The sequence below is a fragment of the Peromyscus leucopus genome, chromosome 7, assembly GCF_004664715.2.
Source record: "Peromyscus leucopus breed LL Stock chromosome 7, UCI_PerLeu_2.1, whole genome shotgun sequence".
In the NCBI taxonomy this organism is placed as follows: Eukaryota; Metazoa; Chordata; class Mammalia; order Rodentia; family Cricetidae; genus Peromyscus; species Peromyscus leucopus.
Genome location: NC_051069.1, coordinates 54,833,038 through 54,853,607, shown reverse-complemented (window position 1 = coordinate 54,853,607; position 20,570 = coordinate 54,833,038). Strand labels below are relative to the sequence as shown.

The window sequence follows — 20,570 nt, the reverse complement described above, 5'->3', positions numbered from 1 at the left end:
ATTTCTTTTGATTATTTTAAATATAAAAAATATTTTTAAAAAATCAGAATGTTAGAGTATTGAAATACAGTGTACTATTTTTATCATCCATAGCTCAGAGGAGTAGGTTTATTGTTCATCCGACTCTTGTGAGTCCACACATTCTCTACACCTCACCGAAAATGTCACTTTCTCTAGACAGGGATTTGCTGAGGTATTGACTGAGACATGCATGCTGAAGGGCTGGAGAATTGGCTCAGCCTTTCAGAGCACTTGGTTCAGTTCCCAAGGCCCATGTGATGGCTCACAGCTAGTTGTAATTGCAGTGCCAGGGGATCTGGTGCCCCCTTCTGTCCCTAGAGGCACTGGACACTCATATGGTACATAGAGATACGTGTAGGCGAAACACATAAAGCACTAAATTAATTAATTAAAAAAGGAGAAGATGAAGTGCATGTGAGTTTTGGCAGGGGGCCATCACCAAAGTAGTAAAGACTATCACACATTTTATATTGAGTTGACATACTACTGTTTATAGTGAGTCCTCCAGAGATGAGCACCTAGACACAGTCTAGCCAATTCAAAGTCTTTATTGTAGCTGGCTGGAACTACACTCAGATATTTGGGACCCAGTTGTAGCCCTGAGCAAGGGGTTTTTAAAGGCAAACAAAACCTTCTGTATCTCACTGGGCAGCTGCAGGGGGAGATTTTACATAAGCGAGCAGTTCAACAGGAGCTAAGTTAAGCAGTCAGCTGGAGGGGAGGTTTGTATAAACAGGCAGTTTAACAGAGGCCGAAATGAGTTAGCTGGGGCATCGTGACTTGATTCCTAGAATAGAATTGGTAATTTTCCCTGGGATTCTCCGTCAAGGAGATCAAATTCTAGTTAAACCTGAAATGGCCTTTGCAACAATACAAGATGGAGGACCCTCTGCACTGTCTTGCCCTGTCAGACTACACTGGACCCTGTTAGTATGTGGGACTCTCCGTGTATCACATAACACGAGTAATTAGAGAATTCTGAAGATGTCTAGGAGTGGAGCACTGATGTGCACTGGAAGCCCTGACCTCCAAGGGACAAGTTTGCATCACAAACCAAGCAGCAGCAGCACAGCTCTGCCCTTACTGCTTTGATCTTAACACAGGCAGCAGGTGCCATGTGGAAACTCAGCCGGGGAAAGGATTCAGATGCCCTCCTTGTGCCCTTTGCCTCACAAAAATGTACAGCAAGGGGGGCTCACATTGAGAGCCTAATATGACATTTTTCTTCTACATGGAGATCACTGGCGCTGTGGCTCAATATTTCAAAGAAATATATTCAAATTTTTAAAAGAAAGTTGAAAAAAATACTGCTCTGAAAAGCTTCGGAAATCTCTTCGTGGGGCTGAGGATAGGTAGGGAGCACCAGCGTGGCCTAAACTCCGTCTTCTAGCACTGTGTCCCCAAGTCTGCGCTCAACCTCACAGCCTCGTCAGAGCGAGTTGTCTATTGAGGACTAGAAATGTGGTCAGAGGAGGTTTTTTTTTTTTTTTTTTTTTTTTTTTTTTTTTATGTGTGTGTATTTTGCTTTCTTCCTTGAGACAGGGTTCTTAGTCTGTAGCCACTGGTCTAGTCTGGAAATGAGTACAGATGCAGGCCAGACTGATGTGGAACTCACAGCGGTTCCCCCTGCGTTGGCATCCTGAGTTTTGGCCTTATAACTGTACACCGCCACGTCTGGTTTGGCTGGCTTTTTCACCTTTGATTAGGACGTTTCTAAACTGCCTTATGTTCTTTATTTCTTGTTTACCTTCTAAGGATTAAAAAAGAGGAAAGTTAAACTCACATTAAAAAAAAAAAACTAAATGTTGAATTTCTTTTTTCCAACAGGTTGTATCAGTCAGTGAAAATTCTGTATTCCTTTGGCATTTTCGTGACCTATTCAATTCAGTTCTATGTTCCAGCAGAGATCATTATCCCTGGAGTCACTGCCAGACTTCATGCCAAATGGAAGCGCATCTGTGAATTTGGGATACGGTCCTTCTTGGTTAGTATCACTTGTAAGTATCAGTACATGTCTATCGTAATAGCTGACTGCATGTGCATGTGTTAATGTGAGACCTGCTTAAATCATGTATTTTGCAAACAGTTATTTTTTTTTTTTAGAAATGGGGCTATGTTTGTATATGTGGAGATCAGGGCAGCTTCAAACTCATTGTCCTCCTGCCTCAGATTCCGAAATTCCGAGATGGCAGGTTTGCACCACCACTCCTGATTTAGCCTTAAGCCATTAGCAAGAATTCCACAGGAGGAGCTGGCCACTGTTGGGCGTACCGCATCGGGGCACTGTGGGCACTGCTCAGTGTACCACAGCCGAACACAGCTTTGCTCACTTGCTTAAAGTGGCCTCTTTGTTTCTCCACTTCAAAGACAGTGTCTTAGGGGGATAATTTGTGACTATACGTATATCCAGATCTCATCCAGCTTTTAAATTCTTGGTACTAGAAACAAACCCTCACACATGCCAGACATGCATTATACCCCCAGGCCAGACTTGGGCTTTTGAGACAGGGCCTTGCTATGTAGCTCAGGCTGGCCTCGATCTCATGATCTTCCTGACTTGGAAACCCAGTTTCTGGGATTGAAGCTTGCAGTGCCACACAGCACATCCTGCTCTGTCCACTCATTTCCGCATCCTCCACTGGCTCCTCTTGCTCAGTGACTGTGGCCTTGTTCTCTTGATAATGACCCTGTGGTGTGTTGTCCTGAAGAGTGGCTGACCACAATTCTGCTGTAAGAACTGGGCTCTCTCTACTCCTGTTTATTCCTGGCACACCACACTATTTTGTGTGTCATAGACGCCTGTGTGTGGCAGGGAGAGGCGCTCAGTACTCTAAAATAGACGCTCCAATCTCATAGCACAAAGGTAATAGTTGTTTACATGAGAAATGTTTCCTGATAAGTATGAGTCTAGAAAGTGTTTGCTTCTGGTTTGCTTCTCCTTAGCTCAGGATAAATTGACATTTTCCCTTTCAGCAGTGGCTTCTGCTAATTACTTTCATTGTGTCTAAAAGCTCTTCATTAAGTCCCTATGTGTGTAGTAAACATGTCAACAGAAGCCATTTTTTTTTAATAGGTGCTGGGGCGGTTCTCATTCCTCGCCTGGACATCGTGATCTCCTTTGTTGGGGCTGTAAGCAGCAGTACGCTGGCCCTGATCCTGCCCCCCATCGTGGAAATCCTTACATTTTCTAAGGAACACTACAACATATGGATGATCCTGAAAAACATTTCCATAGCATTCACTGGAGTCGTTGGCTTCTTGTTGGGCACGTATGTCACTGTTGAAGAAATTATTTATCCAACTATAGTAGCTGGTACCCCACAGAGTCTCTCTCTGAATGTGAACTCTACATGCTTAGCACCTGGTTTGAAATAGTGGAAGATCTGTGAGCCTTTTGTTATCATCCCAATTCTAACAGCAATTAAGAACCAGTACAGTGTATTGCCATACACCTAAACATAGTGTCAAACTCTTGTTTTTGTTGGCACAGTATTGTAATTGGATTGTGAACTGGTTATCTTTTGCAGCTGTGGTAAACTATGGCAGATTTTTGCTTTTATCTAATGACAATGAAAAATTTTAAATTAGCTTTGAGAATTGAAAAAACTAAAATCAAAACTCAAACAATAAGCATACCCTGTTAGTCTTTGTTTCTGTAAGAAACACTTTGAATAAGAATCATCTTTCTTACCACTATTGAGAAGATAAAGGAATTCAACATTGTGGAAATTGAATAGGGTCATAGTTAAGAAAATCTTTCTGGAACATCCCACAATAGCAAGTAGGCCTCCTGTTTGAAAATGCATCGATTGCACTTTTATTCCATGGGTAATGCTTCTGATAGCCCCTGGGGAGGATAGACGATTCCCATTGACCATCATGGAAACATAAGGAAGTTTCCAGAGCCAGAGTCTCTTCACAGGTAGTCTCTACAGACCATAGGGCTGCATAGTCACTGAACAGGGGTCTCACCTCCTGTTTCCATCATAGGTGAAAAGGCCATTGAAGTTTCTGGAATACTGCTCCCTTAGTTACTGTCTTAGGTTCCTATTGCTGTGATATAGCACCATGACCAAAGCAATTTATGGAGCAAGAGGTTATTTCAGTTTACAGTTCCACATCACAGTCCATCATCAAAGGAAGGCAGGGCAGGAACCTGGGGCAGGAGCTGATGCAGAGGCCAGGGAGACACTGCTTACTGGCTTGCTCCTCATGGCTTGTTCAGCCTGCTTTATTATAGCACCCAGGACCACCAGCCCAGAGGTGGCCCTACCTACAAAGGGCTGAAACGTCCCAAATCAATCATCGATCTGGAAAATACTCCCACAGACTTGCCTACAGGTTAGTCTTACAGAGACATTTTCTCAATTGAGAGTCCCACTTCCAAAATGACTCTAGAGTATGTCAAGCAGACATAAACTGGACAGGACAGTTACCAGTGTAGGTAACTGAGTCCCAAAATGTCAGGTGACTTCATCAAGAGCACTTATTGAGTCAAGAAAACCTGATAGTTGACTCCATGCAGAGTTTTTTTTTTTTTTTTATTATTTTTCATGTTATAGTCCAGGAGAATGAAAAGCCACATCCAGCTTAATTTTAATGTAGAGTTTAATTATATTTTCATCTTTTGAGAGTGTGTGCCTGCTCTTTGAATATAGGTGACATAAAAATCCAAGAATCCTGCCTGGTGGCTTTATAGACCTCACACTGGAAGAGAAACTAACATTTCCTTAAACAGCAGGGGACTGGCTAGCTGTGGGGTGTGCTGGTCACAGGAGGTAGGGTCACCTTAAACAGCAGGGGACAGATGGCTAACTGCGCGTATTCTGGTCACTTGCCTCCTGGGCCTTCAGGCATCAGAGATAGATGACAAAATATAATTTTGCATCTTCCTAGCCTCATCGCATTCTTACTGCAATAGTAAAGGAATGCTAAAATGCATGCTTAGGAAAATTTGAAACAATCAAAAACTGCCTGGTAAATACTGAGACACTTCAGGCATCATCCTGAGAAGTGCGTCCTTTGTTCCGTCTCCAAACACACTAGCTAGGCAAACCAGCTCATTTGATGATGAAGATGAGAATTACGGGGTTTAAAGGAATGCGTGCCAGGTCATCTCCTGACTTCTCAGCCCGTGGCTCTCCAGTGTGTCGGCCTGTAAGATGTCACCAAGCCATCTGTGGAATTCTCTATTTTTCTATGTAAATGTTAACTTATTTGCTTATGTCCTTACTTTGTCTTCATGTGAGCCTATAAATATTTCAGAAGCTTTATTTTGGTATGAATTCATAAGAACCAAAATTTTAAAAACATTTGTGTTAGATATTTCTAATGATTGTTTATGACATTTAATGTTAAGTTGTTACTTCAAGTCTTTAGTCTTGTGCAGAGAAAGTGGACGAGGTTGTGAGGAAAGGAATTTCATAGGAATGTGACTGAGAAGTCGATCTTTAAAAACGTGCAGTGGCATACAGCGAGTTAAAACTCACTGACTAGGAGCTACATGTGAGGCTCATGCTAGCTGTCTTCACGTTATGTTCTACTCTGCATGCTCAATTGTATTTTTGTATCTTCGCCTGTTACTTGTGGAGTTCACCAAGTGCAGTGGGTTTTTAAATACTGGGTCACTGCAGTACTTTTTAAGTTCTGCACAAACACTGTGAGCATCTTATCAGCCAGGATTTCCCACACAGTAAGAGTGCTGAATCAACACCTCGTGTGGAAGTCCCCAAATGATCAACACAGGAGCAGTCACCAGACAGAAAGGAACGTAGACTGAGAGGAGAGGAAATGGTGTGAAACACGGTTTAGATGCAAAGTGTAAAAGGCATGCACTCTTGTTTAAGGGCAACCGAAGACATATTTATCATTTGACCATTTTTCTATAATAGTTAGTTTTACAGAATTACATTTTCTAAAGATTTTTGGAGACGATATTTTGATTTTAGCAGCTATTCCCTTTGTCTGAGGGCCTGGAGGAAGGAGAAGCGGCCACACATGTTGAATTCATGTTTGCTCTCTTGATCCATCACATGGTGGCTGAAATGACCCCCGCAGTTTACTTCTCAGCACAGTGGGAACTTCCCCTGAAAGCTGGCTGTGTGGGTGCCATTTCTGCTGTGGAGAGGTGAGGGGAAAGCCGCTGTTCACCTCCCATGGGCTAGACTGAGCCATGTGCCATTTGTCTCTGTTCCCTGACACTCCAAAGAGTATTTATCGGCGGCTGAGTCCTCTTGTGGAAACACTGTTCCCGCATGGCCCAGTTTCTTCACGTTAAGAAGTGGGAGCTAGGAGTTTTCCGGTAGGTAGTGCCGCTTGAAGAGAACACACCGGTGTTTGCCACGCCCCACCGCTGCCCTGCTCTGTTCTCCCTCACCAAAGCCAGTTCTGAGTCTCGTGAGATGGTGTGCGTGAAGTGGTTGTGAGCCATTTACGGCAGTGCACTTGTGATTTCCTACAGGCTTTGATCGTTGATGTATTTGTAGTCCTAGAAAACGTCAGCGTGAGTGCATGTGGGTGCCCTTTCTATGGAAGTCGCCCTCAGCCCTCCCAGTTCACACGAGTCCCCACAGATGCCAGCGTGTTTGATACCGGCAGCACACAGTAGGTCTTGTATGCAACTCCTTTTCCTTCAGTCAAGATGGAAAAGACACAGAGTAAGCCAATGGCGATAATACAGTTGCTTATGTCAGCAGACGTTAACTGTTGGGCAAGAAAATAATTGGTTAAAATATAAAGCAGTAGTGTACAATTGTAAAATATTGGAAATGGGTTTATTTGATCAGCTTGGCCCAATTATCTCCCCGTAATTAGGAAAGTGGGAAATTTGTCTACTGAGGATAACAGGATGCTTCCTATCATTAAATGGCTACATGTTACTTGATCACACAGGACTTCTGGATCTGGTTAGGATATAAAAAGAAATATGGCTAGGTCTGGAATTTATTGCCTAAAAAGTGAAATGACAAATCACCCAACTATTCAGATTTCCTGTTAGAATTGGCTACTTTTTATGTGCATCCTTGCATGTTACCCCAAAGGGACTCACCTCTGAATCCATTCAACTACTTACCACAGATTGGACCACAGTGATGATCACATAGGAAAATGTATATTCATGACATGAAAATTCAAGCTATAGATTTTTGTTTTTCAAAAATGATTTTATTAGCTTTATTAAAGGTCAAGTTTCATTGGACTTGTGTCATTTCTTATAATTTATTTTTCTTTGTAAAAGAATTTGAAAAATGTCTGAAAGTACTGTAACTTCTCAATTGTCAATAAAGTATTATTTTGCTTGCTATTAAATGCCTTTTAAGTTTTCCATTTATAAGATTAAATAAAATGGAGAATATCCTAGCTACAAATGCACAAGTATTTTGTCTTATTAAAGTTTTTAACAGTAACTTCTTATTGTATGTGTATATAATCCAGATGTGTGGCTGTACATGCCACAGTGCATGTGGAGGTCAGAGGACAACTTTGTGGAGTTGGTTCTCTCATCTTTACATGGGTGGGATCGAACTCAGGTCCTCAGGCTTGTGTGGCAAGCTTCTTGAATCATTTTGCTGTCCCTTCCCAGTTTTCAGTTACTTAAACTTTGTTTCATTGTTATTACTATGTGTGTGTGAGAGAGAGATGCCTGAAATTTTTCATGATGAATAGTATAAACAGTCTTTATAGATATTAAAAGCCTCAAAGATTTAAGAGTAGATTAAAAATGAAAGGACACTCAGAACCATGTACCCAGTGATGTACATGACTCAATTTACCACCTTTATTTCAAAAAATCTAAAGTGTGTTAAAGGTTGTCACCACTAAGGACTGATAAATGTTTGAGATGATGAGCATGCCAGCTCCCTGACTTGAAAACTACATATTGTGTACATGTAGTAAAACCTCATGTTGTACCCAAAAAATATCTGATTTTTATTTGCCATTTGAAAAACCTTGAAGCAATCGGATGTCAGTCATATGGGTTGATTTATAAAAATGAGACAATGGTTTCAGAAAGTGTTTTTCCACCCTCCGCCAAAGGAAACAGAATCCCAGGAATTCTGATCCTGTGAACTTTCAACAAAGACATCTCAAAGTGTGTGAGAAACTTCAAGAGAAAAAACTGAAAACAAACCACCAACAAATAACGGTAAAGCACTACTGGGCAGGTGTTGTGTAATAACGAGGCTGAGGCAGGAGAGCTGAAATTCCAGGCCAGGCTGGACTACAGAAGATGACCCCATCTCAAAAACAAAACCAATAAGCAAAAATTGTTGTCAGTAGAACATATGTTTGACCCACAAGAGAAGAAACAGGAGAACAGTGCCCCCCCACTCCCATTGTAGGGAGATGTCCCTGTAATGAGAAGCCACACCCAATTATCCACCATTTGTGACCAAACCTAATAAGAGTCTGTTCCTGGCTTGTGTCCCTGGTCCCTTCTCCGTCCGGATCTTTCACCAGTGCCACCACCACCATGCTCAGAACATGGCTTCTGAAGTCACCATTGGAGGGAAAGATGAGTGTGGACTGGAAGAGAGACATGCCATTTCTTCATGTTACTGCCTGCAACTAATCACGTAGTCTTCAGCTACCAGTCGAAAGGGACTGGCAAAGAACACACACACCAGGAAGAGGAAGTAGGATTGAGAACATCAATTGAGTTTCATATGAGACCATGAATAAGAGTGTTATATAAAAAATTCTATTGAGTATGATTTTAAAATATGAAATTTAAAGCTAAAGCATGGTAGACCTAATAAAGCTTGAATTTAAGGATTCCTGTTTGGGAAGTGCCATGGACCCCTGAGAAAACTCAGAGCCACTGCTGACCAGGAGGTGTGTTACAAACTGAGGCTTGTACTCTTCATCTTCTTAGCTGAAGTGATGAAGTTACCGAGAACTGACGCAGCCTGAGCTGTTCACATGGGTTCATTTTCATCTCACTCAGGAGCACTGGGGAGCCAGAGCAGCCACAGGGCCACACACTCACTCCACAGGGCCACACACACTCAGAGCATCCCTCCCCCACACCCTCTTCCTGAGGTGTGGAGATAAGAGACTTGGGATGGACCAGACTCTGTGGAGTGCTGATCTGATTAGCACCGCCAACTGAGCATCCACATGGGATCCTGAAAAGGCAGTGGTGGAGAACTCATTTCTGTTACAATAAGGTGGGCTTTTAAAAGGTTAAATTTCTGCATCTAGGTTTCTCTTCTGTTGCTGTGATAAAACACCCTGATCAAAAGCGACCTGGAGAGGAAAGGGTTTATTGGGCTTACAATCATGTCACAGTCCCTCACTGAGGAAGTCAGGGCAAGGACAGAAGCAGAAACCATGGATGAGGGCTGCTGTTTTAATAACATCTATTGTTGTGAAGAGACACCGTGACCAAGGCAACTTACATAAGGAAGCATTTAACCGGGGCTTACAGTTTCAGAGGCTAGTCCATTGTCATCATGGTGGGGAGCATGGCAGCAGGCAGGCATGGTGCTGGAGTGGCAGCTGAGAGCTTACATCTGATTCAAACCACTTCTACCAACTGGGGACCAAACATTCAAGTATGAGCCTATAGGGCCATTTTCTTTCAAATCACTACAGCTGCTTGCTGGATTGTTCTCTGAGTCACTCTGTTAGTTTCTTACGCCAGCCAGGCCCCTCTGCCTAGGCAGGTGAGAATGCTACCATTGATTATTTATACCACTCATGCCCCACTGTCTAGTATCCATAGTGGGTACCCACATCAGTCATCAATCAAGACAATCCCTTTCAGACATGGCCATAGGCCAGTCTGATCAAGGCATTCTTCATTTGGGGTCCCCCCTCCCCAGGTGATTCTAGGTTGTGTCGAATTGACGATAGAAACTGACTAGTACAAGTTGTCATACAAAGCAGCAGGCTCCTTGTTGGCACTTTTTATACATCCATGGCATGATACTGTGTTCTTAGCATATTCTTTCCTGTCTCCATGCCCTTCCTCTCCCCAGATTATCCCCTCTCATATTTAGGTTTTAGAATTCAAAAAACAACCACGAAACCTGACTACAGAGAATATGGAATAATATTCCACGGTGTTTTGATTCTGAAATTTGCATCTACCTTTTCCTCCTCGGCCCCCAAGTCTCAGAGTTATACCAGCACTGTTCCAGGAGTGCAGCTGCTGAGATGAATTTAGATTCCTGTCTAAGCATAAGAAGGTGTCAATAAACGTTTGATGAATGAGGAACAGATGCAGGGACTCAACACCGCAGGACCCCAGGCGCCACCAGTTTCCATTTAAAAGATAAAATCAGTAATTAAACCTGCTGCTTTCAGTCTGTTTTTAAATAATTATATTTTTAAAAAAATTTTCTTTCCTTTTAAATACCAACCCCTGTTCCCCCTCCCTCCTCGTCTGCTCCCCCTACCTCCCCCCATCCACCCCCATCCCCGTAAACTGGGAGGGGGAATAGAGGAGAGGGGATTGGAGGGAATGGGAGGTGGGAACATGGGGGAGGGAGAGCAATGAGAGAGATATCTTGACAGAGTGTACCACTAAGGGGATGGGGAGAAATCTGCAGCTAGGGAAATCCCCAGGAACTCAAAGATTGTCCCCAGCTAAGACTCAGCAATGGTGGAGAGGGTGCTTGAACTGGCCTTCCCCTGCTCAGATTGGTGTTTGAGTCTCTTTTCAGCCTTAGTAGTATGTATAATCCTGGCATGGCTGGGAGTGGCTACTTGCTGTTAAGTTTTGTATTTTTTAGTACAAAGCATTGTTTAATACAACATTGACGAGAATATACCTTTGGAGGAAATAGGTAATGTGAAAAGTGCCTGGTGTGGTTTGAGTATGCTTTAAATGTGTTCTCCCAAAAGGTTCGTATGTTGGGAGTTGCTCCTAGGTTTGAGGTGTGGAGGTGCTGTAGACCCTTTAAGAGGTGGGATGGAGAGGGACCTGCATCGGTCACTGGAGGCAGGGCCTCAGATATTGTGGAATCCAGACTCTTTCTGGCTTTCTGTTCCTTATGTCTGTATTCCTAACATGGGCATCCATGAGATTGCCTAGGAATCTCACCAGACTTCCAACATCAATGAGCTACGAACCTCTCTTTTTCTTGGTAAATAGTTTGATCTGGAATTTTGCCTCACCTGAGTAATAGGTAATACACAACCAGAGCTTCTTCAAAAGAGGACCGAAATCCCATCCTCGTGGGATTAAGGCCTATGGCCTGTTCTTTTGTGCTTAGTTTTCACCAACAACTACCACTTGAGCTGAGTCCTCTGCTCTTGGCTTGCAGCGTGAACAAACCCAGGAGGCCATCATCTGATCAGTTGAGTTTGCAAAGATTCCGGTGCCTTATTTCTGGAGGGTTCCAGGTTCCGAGTGTGGTTTCCAAGCTCAGCATGCTGGAGTAACAGGCCCTCTGTGTGAGTATGGGGCAAAACGAGCCGTAAGGAGGCTGAGGTCCGCATACTCACACACCCCAGGTTCGTCCCCTGACACGCTGTCTCTCTCTCCCCTGAGAATAGAGCTGTGCAACCCCTGTGCTTTATAGCTCGTATGTTACTTTTCCTGCTACCTCTCCTTTCTATTAGACTCAATTAATAGTGGTCTAATGAACTGAATAAAGCAATCTAAGAATTCGGCCATTTAGTCCTGACAAACACTTGGCCAGCAGTAGCTGAGAGTTGCCACATGAGTACCATTGTTGCCTGGTCAGCTAGGTGTGAGGACCCGGCTATGAAAATGAGAAAAAAAGAAGAATATGTGGGGAGGATCTGGGAAGAGTTGGAGGAAGGAAACCATGATCAGAATAATGTGTGTGAAAAGCATTTACTTTCAATTAAAAAAAAATATTAAAGTTTGTGAAAACATTTAAAAAATCTCCCTCGTTTATTCAAACTTAGAAAAAAAATTTAAGCCAATAAATAAACTTGCATCATTACTTTTGACTTTGACCACATGGAGCGGTGAGAATGGAAGCAATCTCTTAGGTAGCCTGGGGCATATGATGCTCTGATATAGCAGGTCAAAGGATGCAAACACATCCAGGTCAGTGCAGGGCTCTTTCCAGCTAAGGTCACACCTGTTTAAATCTCACCACCGTGCACAGCGGCACTAGTATTGAACCACTTTCAAGAAAGGCAAATGAGAGAGTCAATAAGGTTCAACAGCATGCCCAAGGGGATAGGAGGAACCCCGCGGCCTGACCCCATGACACCTCCTGACTTTAGCCAGTACATCACTTACTCCATCCATTCCTTCTTTGTGCAGGGGGATGACACTGAACAGTTAAAGATCAAATTCATTATCATTCTATGGCCTTGTTCAACTTTAACGATAATTGCCCTTGGCATTTTTCAAAAGTCACACGATGTGGTAGTGACTTCTCGGAGGTGATTATGTTATGCTTCCAGTATGTTCTAGTCTCCTTCAAAATGTCAGGAGACAAAAGAGGGAGACCAGTTCCAACTGGAGCAGGTCAGATGTAAGAAGAATTTCCTATGAGTGTAATAACTATGGAAATTTGTGACTTAGAAATGTGTTAAAGTATCCTCAAAAGATTTAAAGGATTCGGCCCACTACTGGAGAAACCGGTTAACTTTAATTTTGAATCAAGGATTTTCATTAGTAAGGAAATCCCAAACTCAAATTCAAATCCTTGATAGCATTTATCTAATATCTTGATTATAATTAGGAAGTATCAAACAGTACCCATTCTCTCTGAATGTAAGAATTATTTTAAAAACAAAGGCTTTGATAATATTTCACTGCTATTTAAAAATTCAAAGGAAATTAAGAGAGCTAATGTAATGTGATATTTCAATATTAATTTAAAATGGCTACAATGTCAGATATGTATATGTGTATTTATATATATTGATTATGCATATATATCATATGCATATTTATCCATAGATCCACATGTATCATATGTGTATATATATACATACGTGTGTGTGTGTGTGTGTGTGTGTGTGTGTGTGTGTGTGTGTACTGTTTTCTTTGTCATCTTGACACAAGTTGAAATCACCTGGGATGTGGGAGCTTCATTTGAAGAACTGCCTTCATCAGATTGGCCCATGTGCCTGTCTGTGGGACATGTCTGGATTAATGATTGATATAAAAGGGCCCAGCTTACTGTGGGTGGTTCCATATCTGGACAGGTGGTCCAGGGATATATAAGAAAGCAAACTGGGCAAGCAGGGAGGAGCAACCCAGTAAGCAGCACTCATCCATGGTCTCTGCTTGGGTTCCTGCACTCATCCATGGTCTCTGCTTGGGTTCCTGAACTCATCCATGGTCTCTGCTTGGGTTCCTGCCTTGGTCCCTCAGTGTTGGAACCTTTAGACCAAATAAATTCTTTCTTCTCCAAGTTGCTTTTGGTCATAATTTTTATCACAGCAGTAGATAGCAAATTAGAATAATATATAATATATTTTAAATTCTTCTAAAGTATATATATATATATGATTAGTGAAACTCAGTGCCTTTTGTGTTGCACATTTGGGGCTATAAGGCAAATCAAATGATATTCTCATTCTGTAAATATGAAAACCTTCAGGTAATAGTTAGGCAACATAATCTAGCTTTCAAAGTAAATATACTGGAGTTAATGTGATTCTGCTTTACACACACACTGAGGTTGGGTCTGCCAGGGGTTAATCAAGGAGAAGTGGTGGGCTTCCATCTCCTGATGGCTCGTTGGGCCCACAGTTGGCTCTCCTCGTTCATGAGACCCTTTGCAAGAGCAGTAGAGATATCAAAGGGAATGAGACATTACAGCGAGGTGCACTGCAGGAGAGTTATCAGCAAACAAAGGATTCCTGAAGTATGATGTCACTGGAAATGTGGAAACAAAGGAAACACAGCAGGAATTCAGTGCAGAAAGTGATCCTAAGGAGGCTGTAGGAGCACACATGGATCTTCTCCATGGAGCCTGGATAGCACAGACCTCCCTGCCTCTGGGTATGGAAGTCCCACATCTGGGTGTGGAAGTCCCACCTCCCGGTATGGAAGTTGCTTGTGAGACAGGGAAATTAGTCACAAGCCTTTCTTCAGAAGGTCTGTGCCGGTTCATCTCAACTACCAATTCTGAAAGCTGACTTAGTTTTTAAAAAGTTGAAACTAACTCTGCAAATTCTTCAAAACCTAGAACATAACTCATGTTGTGCTGCCAGACACTAAATTCCTGATCCAAAACCAAGATAAAGACGACACTAAGAGAGATTGTAAATCGCTCTTCCTTATAAGTATAGACATGACATACATGAAAGAGGAGCCTCAGAACACATGGAAAGGAAAATGCAACATAACCATCTTAGTCAGTGTTCCGTTGCTGTGAAGAGACACCATGACCACAACAGCTCTTATAAAGGAAAATATTTAACTTGCTTACAGTTTCAGACGTTTAGCTCATTACCAGCAGGATGAGAAGTGTGGTAGCAGGCAGGCAGACATGGTGCTGGAGAAGGAGCTGAGAGTTCCATCCACAGGCAGCAGGAAGAGAAAAAGCCATTGGGTTTGGCTTGGGCTTTTGAAACTTCAGAACCCACCCCAAGTGATACTTTCTACATCAAGGGCACACCTCCTAATTGTTCAAATGGTGCCACTCTCTAAGCATTTAGATATATGAACCTAGGGAAGCATTCTTACCATTCTTACTCAAGGGGGGTGGGGGGAGGTGGGGATTTGTCCCAGGACTGCAAGATCTTTTTAGTAGTCACATGACAATTAATGTAATGCACTGTATCAATAGAATAAAGCCCCCAAACCACAATTAGCTCAACAGAGAAACAGCGCTTGTTGGAATTGAACACATTAACCTAGATCAGCCTGTGTTATGTAGCAGAATCTTGTCAGAAACAAAACTCCCTCACCAAAGGACTCAATAATAGAATGAATGCAACCCAGACAGAATAAGTGAACTTGAAGACAGCACAAGAGAACTGACAATTTGAAGGTCCCCAGGGATCTGAATAGATTTGTGTCAACAGACTTAATATTTGTATATTGACAAGACAATCAGAAAGAGAGAACAGGGCTCTTTGAAAAAAATGGTTCAAACTTTAGAGCCAGATCTTCTCTTTCAACACATCAAAGCAATTCAGACACCTCCCCACCATAGTTACCATATTTTTTTTATTGCTCTTCCCATATATTTTATTTGTTTACACAGTAAAAATATAAGTGGTTAAAAAAAAAACCCACAATTCCTTTACTGTCTTGTATTGCACAATTTCCTCAGGACTTGGTAGATAGACATCTGCAGCACTCCTCGGGCTTCCAACAGTTCTGTTGCTCACACAGTTGATGGATCCAGTGCACACTGTCTGGGGTCTATGTAAGCCCACTGTTGTATGTATTTGCCCATTTATTCAACACTGTTGCTACTTGTTTTCACTGACCCACGCGTAGGAAAGCGGTGTTTGACCAAGACGGCTGCAGAAAATGCTGCCATTTGCTGTGACGCCTTACTTTAAACCATCTAATAACTATAGCTCAGTTTATCTGTGGTACTTTAAGAAACACTTGTTATAAAGCATTACATTCATTGAAGCATTCACCCAGACCCCAGTACCACCCCCATGTACATTTTAAAGAAGGAAACCCTTCCGGCACCCCATCGGACCATCTCCATCACTGCCGTGACACTGGCAAAGGATGTAACCAGCAAACGTGTGAGTTCCCGTCAAGTTCATTAGAAATTTGGGTAAAGGGCACTGGGTTCTGCTAAGTATTTTGTGTCTGTTTTATTGTGCTGACCAAAATAGCAGAAGGCCACTTCTATATTCCATTCATAACTAAATCAATGCTAATTAACTGAAATTTGTGACCACAGAGGCTAATTTTCAAAAATCAAGAAGATTTATGACTTCCAGATAGGTTTTATTGAGCAAGTACATGAATTGTAATACAGTAAGGAAATGTTGAAATGAACCCGTAATACTATTCTACCTATAAGGCAATAGTTTTATTTCAACTGGTCCCATCTCATTTAAATTTCTGTGGACAACCACTTTTGTTTATTAGAGGCTGACTCATGCCTGTGGAATTGTAAACTATCATGATAAAGTCACCTCTATATAGAGTCAAGTAATTCCTGGAGCCTTTGCCTTTCATTGAAGGATTTATCCAGTGATCTTTTATTGCCCAATGTCATTTTTTTCCCTTTTCTGGTTTTTCAAGACAGAGTTTCTCTGTTTAATAGTCCTGGAACTTGCCTTGTAAACCAGGCTGGCCTTGAACTCACTGAGATCCACCTGCCTTTGCCTCCCGAGTGCTAGGATTAAAGGCGTGTACCACCACCGCCCAGCTCCAAAGTCATCTATTTTATAGTAATCAAAGCTATATATAATTTTCCTAATAACAGTTATAGAAGGTAAAATAAGGGACATCTCATTGAAATTATCAGGCAGAAATCACATTTATTTGTTTATCTCTAAAAACCATGTAAGCAGATGAGGGAAACAAATTTTCACCATCAGTGTAAGAATACTGTGTGACTGTGTTGTGGTTATCCAAGCAGAGATGTAACACTATTAAGTAAACATGTCTTCGAATGTGTAAAGATTGTTCATCGTCAGTTTGGAAACCTATATACATTTTTTTTTAAAGAAAGGAACTTATTCCAATAAATTCTTCTTTACCTTAGTAACAACACATGCATTTGTGTTAGAGATTAGAGCTACAGAAATCTAGAAAGATAGGGAGTTCTGGTTTAATGTAGATAGCCTAAAGATGTCATTTGGAGGCGTCTGAGAAGTAATTCCCTTAAGTGTTGAGATTTGACCAAGCTGTTCTTTGGCCCTGAGGTGACGCCAGTTGCCTGCAATGCGGTGCCATGCATTTTAACTTGTAAGCCCCACCGTGTTCCCGAGCCCTGAGAACCACTGCGGGATGCTCTGAGCCCTGCTGTTACCATGCTCCTACTCAGACCATTGTTGCTATTTCGGCTCATGGAGGTCAAGGCTTCCTTGGCATCCCTCACGTGTGGACCAACAGAGAATCTAGGACCAAAGGACAGAGAGTTAGCTCAGCTCCTGGGAGGTATGGTGCGGGGTGGGGCTGGTGATGGCCTCAGAGCATTAAAAGGTCAACCGCACACTCTTTGTGCCCTGCTCCCTGTTCACAAGCCACAAGCCAGTCTTTGTCGAGTTCTTTAATTGTACCAAAGCAGCCTTCTAAACCTTGCTGGGTAAATGAATCCCCTTCCTGGATCTCTGTGACTATCTCCCCTTAAACCCTCTCTAGCTCAGTGAATTGTTCTGAGGTTGAGATTCCAGCTTGAATCTGTGTCTGGCTCCAGCACATAGAACGTCATAGGCGCTCAAATTATCTTTTGACTGAACATTTAAAGAATGAACAACACATTAAAACAAGATTAGGGAGTTTTCCAGGTTATCAAACATCAAACTCTCAGAAGCATGAGGACCACCCAGGAGGGACCCTCACAGGTCCCTTCCTAACACCCTCAGGACATTAACAGGGAGAGGGGGTTGTGATGAAAGATCTGAGGCTGGGATGGAGATATCATTTCCAAGCTTGGGGCTAGAGGGGAAAAGTTGCCCCCACAAGACCTGAGAGGCTAAGAAGTCCTGCATCTGAGGACCAGTCTCCCTTCATAGCTTTGCCTCTTTCCTATTTGCCAGGGACAAGAACGTTTCCCCTTTTAGAATCCTAGTCACAGGGGTAATGAGAAAAGCTCCAGCATCCGTCACTGACCCACACTCCATCTTGGAGGGTCAGAGCAAGGACCGGGACTCTTGAAGCAGGACTCCCTCTGTCCAGGACCATCCTCTGGACAGCAAAAGAAGGCCTCTCTTTTTTACATCTCTGTAACACCGGACTTGTTCACGAGGACTCCACTCTCATGTCTCAGTGACCTTCCAGAGTTCCCATCTCTGTGGCTTATTACCCTGTCTATGGTTCCTGCCTGATCTTCCCCCAGTGACAGAGTGTGACTGGGACATGTGAGCCAAGTAAACCCTTTCCTCCCAAGCTGCTGCTGAGCAGCGCTGTCTCACGGCTGCAGAGAAGCAAACCAAGACAGTGCTTCTAAAGCGTGAGGGGCCTATTCCCTTCTTCCTTGGCTTCTCTCAATTCTAGTATAAGCAGGGTAGCTGTCGGCACGTTAAGACCTGGATTCTTGCTGTTCAAACTGTGGACCAGAGACCACAATCACCATTAACAAATTCGGGAACCTGTTAGAGATGAGACCCTTGATCACATCTCAGATCTTCAAGATTAGAATCTTCATTAGAACAAGATTTCAACTGAGGGATTGCGTGCTGAAGTTGGTCAACATTTCCAGCTATTTGTTAGAACGTTATTAAATATGAAAAACAAAAACAAACAACAACAGAGAAGGAATTAGAAGGTAAGGGTGGAGCTCAGTTGGAAGAGTACCTGCCTAGGATATGTGAAGGCCTGGGTCTCATCCCCACTGTGCATAAACCAGGGCATGACAGGGCAGGGCTCAGGAGCTGAGGCAGGAGGATCAAAAATTCAAAGTCCTCTTTGGTCATATAGCAAGTTCAAAGCCAGCTTTTGATACATGAGGTTTTCTTTTAAAGATTAGCTTACATCTCTCTGTGTGTTTCTATGTGTATGTTCCTGTGTGCAGCTGCCCTCACAGGCTAGAAGTGGACATGGGATTCCCAGAAGATGGAGTACGGTTGTGAGTGAGCTACCTAGATGTGGGTGCTGGGAGTAGAACGCGAGTCCTTTAGAACAGTATGTGCTCCTAGTCATCAAGCCCTGATACATGAGGTCTTGTATGTGGTGATACACTGTGTCCCCCCAATATATTGTGTACCCTAATAAAACTTTTCTGGCATCAGAAAACAGAACAGCCACTAGATTAGACATAGAGGCCAGACAGTGGTGGCACACATGCTTTTAATCCCATCACTTGGGGGGCAGAGATACATCTAGACCTCCGTGAGTTCAAGCCCACACTAGGAACAGAGCCCAGCATGGTGGCACACACCTTTAATCCCAGGACTTGAGATCTCATGTCTTGCTTGGGAAGGACACACACCTTTAATCCCAGGAAGTGATGACAGGAAGCAGAAAGGTATGTAAGGTGTGAGGACCAAGAACTAGAGGCTTTAAAGCTTTTAGGCTTTTAAGCAGTTCAGCTGAGACACTTTTAGGTGAGGACTCAGAGGCTTTCAATCTGAGGAAACAAGATCAGCTGAGAAGTTGGCCAGGTGAGATTGGCTGTGGCTTGTTCTGTCTCTCTGATCTTTCAGAATTTACCAGATATTTACAATATCTGGCTCTGGAATTTTTTATTAATAAGACCATATCACGATTCATCTTACACTTGTACAAAACTATTAGTGACAATAATGATGATGACAATTATCTTGGTTTTAGAGACACAAAGACACTCCTGTTTCTAGATGTCCATACTTTGGACTGACAATTGCTACTATTTTATAGCCGGAGGATTTAATGCCCCAAATAATCTGTAAAGTAAGGTTTTATAGATAAGCAGTGAGGACACATGCCTTTAGCTCAGGTTCACTTATTGACAGATCCAGGACTTGAATTCTGGTCGATTTATCACCAATGCCAAGGTTCAGCCATAATACCCCACTGACCTCTGACACACCTCAGGAGCTTTCTGCGTCACACTTAGACTCCTGTATCCACCTCCAAACTGTTCTCCACGTATCAACTATGGAACTCACCATGTCCTCATCAAGTCCAAGTGCTTGGCACACCAGTGAGTGTAAACTTCACGACCTCCAGTCTTCTCTATCTCATATATGTCCGGCCTGGTGAAGGGAGGCGGCTCCAGCTTCCTAACCATGCTCATGCATAGGAATTGTGGTGGTTTGGATGAGAAATGTCCCTCTGGGCTCACGTGTTTGTACACTTGGTCCTCTGTTGTGGTGCTGTTTGCTCTTTGGGGAGGTTGGGGAACCTTTAGGAGGTGGAGCGTTGCTGGAGGAAGTATGTCATTGGGGTGGGCTTAGGGCCTCACTCCACTTTTTCATTCTCTACTGCCGTGTGTGGTTGAAGATTAGATCTCTCGGCTTCTTCTTCTAGATGTCTGCTGCCATGCCTCCTGGGCTCCTGTAGACTTCCCTTCTGGAACTGTAAACCCAAAGGACCATTTTCTTCTAGACGTTGCTTTGGTTGGTTTGGTCATGGTGTTTTATCACAGCAACAAAAGGTAACTACTGCAAGGGTCTTCAGTGTCAACAGTGCCGCCAGGGACAAGCCTCATCAGAGCTGTTAGGAAGAATCCCCTGGGAAGTTCTCCTGAGTGCATTAGCTTTAGGCTGCTGGGCTATAGTTTCGCCTGTGAACTCTTCTGGGGAATCTTGCCAGGACATTTCAGGTGAGACTTTGGGCAATTTTCTTTGCTTCTCTTTGTGTGTTTTCATCTCTCCAATATAGGGATGTGAATATTGTCTTCTCTAAAATGAGATCCTGCCTGTTCTTAGCACAGTAACTGCCAGATGAAAAGATGTAGATAAATGTTGGCTAGAAACATCATATATAAAACTCGGACAGTATCTACTTTAGAAGGTTGCTGTTGTGGTTAACGAATTAC

At 42.9% G+C, this 20,570-nt stretch overlaps 1 protein-coding gene across 3 annotated transcripts in view; it reads left to right on the top strand.

Annotated features, from left to right (window-relative positions):
- Slc36a4 (solute carrier family 36 member 4) overlaps positions 1 to 3,409 on the top strand; it is a 31,349-nt gene extending 27,940 nt beyond the window's left edge. For 2 of the 3 annotated variants that reach the window (XM_028874038.2, XM_028874042.2), the window contains 2 exons: positions 1,849 to 2,018; positions 3,095 to 3,409. In XM_028874038.2, the coding sequence (XP_028729871.1) occupies positions 1,849 to 2,018; positions 3,095 to 3,396 (472 nt within the window). In that variant the 3' untranslated portion in view covers positions 3,397 to 3,409. The remainder of the gene's footprint in view (positions 1 to 1,848; positions 2,019 to 3,094) is intronic. The other variant, XM_028874040.2, reaches the window with a different exon arrangement.
- The last annotated feature ends 17,161 nt before the right edge of the window (positions 3,410 to 20,570 follow it).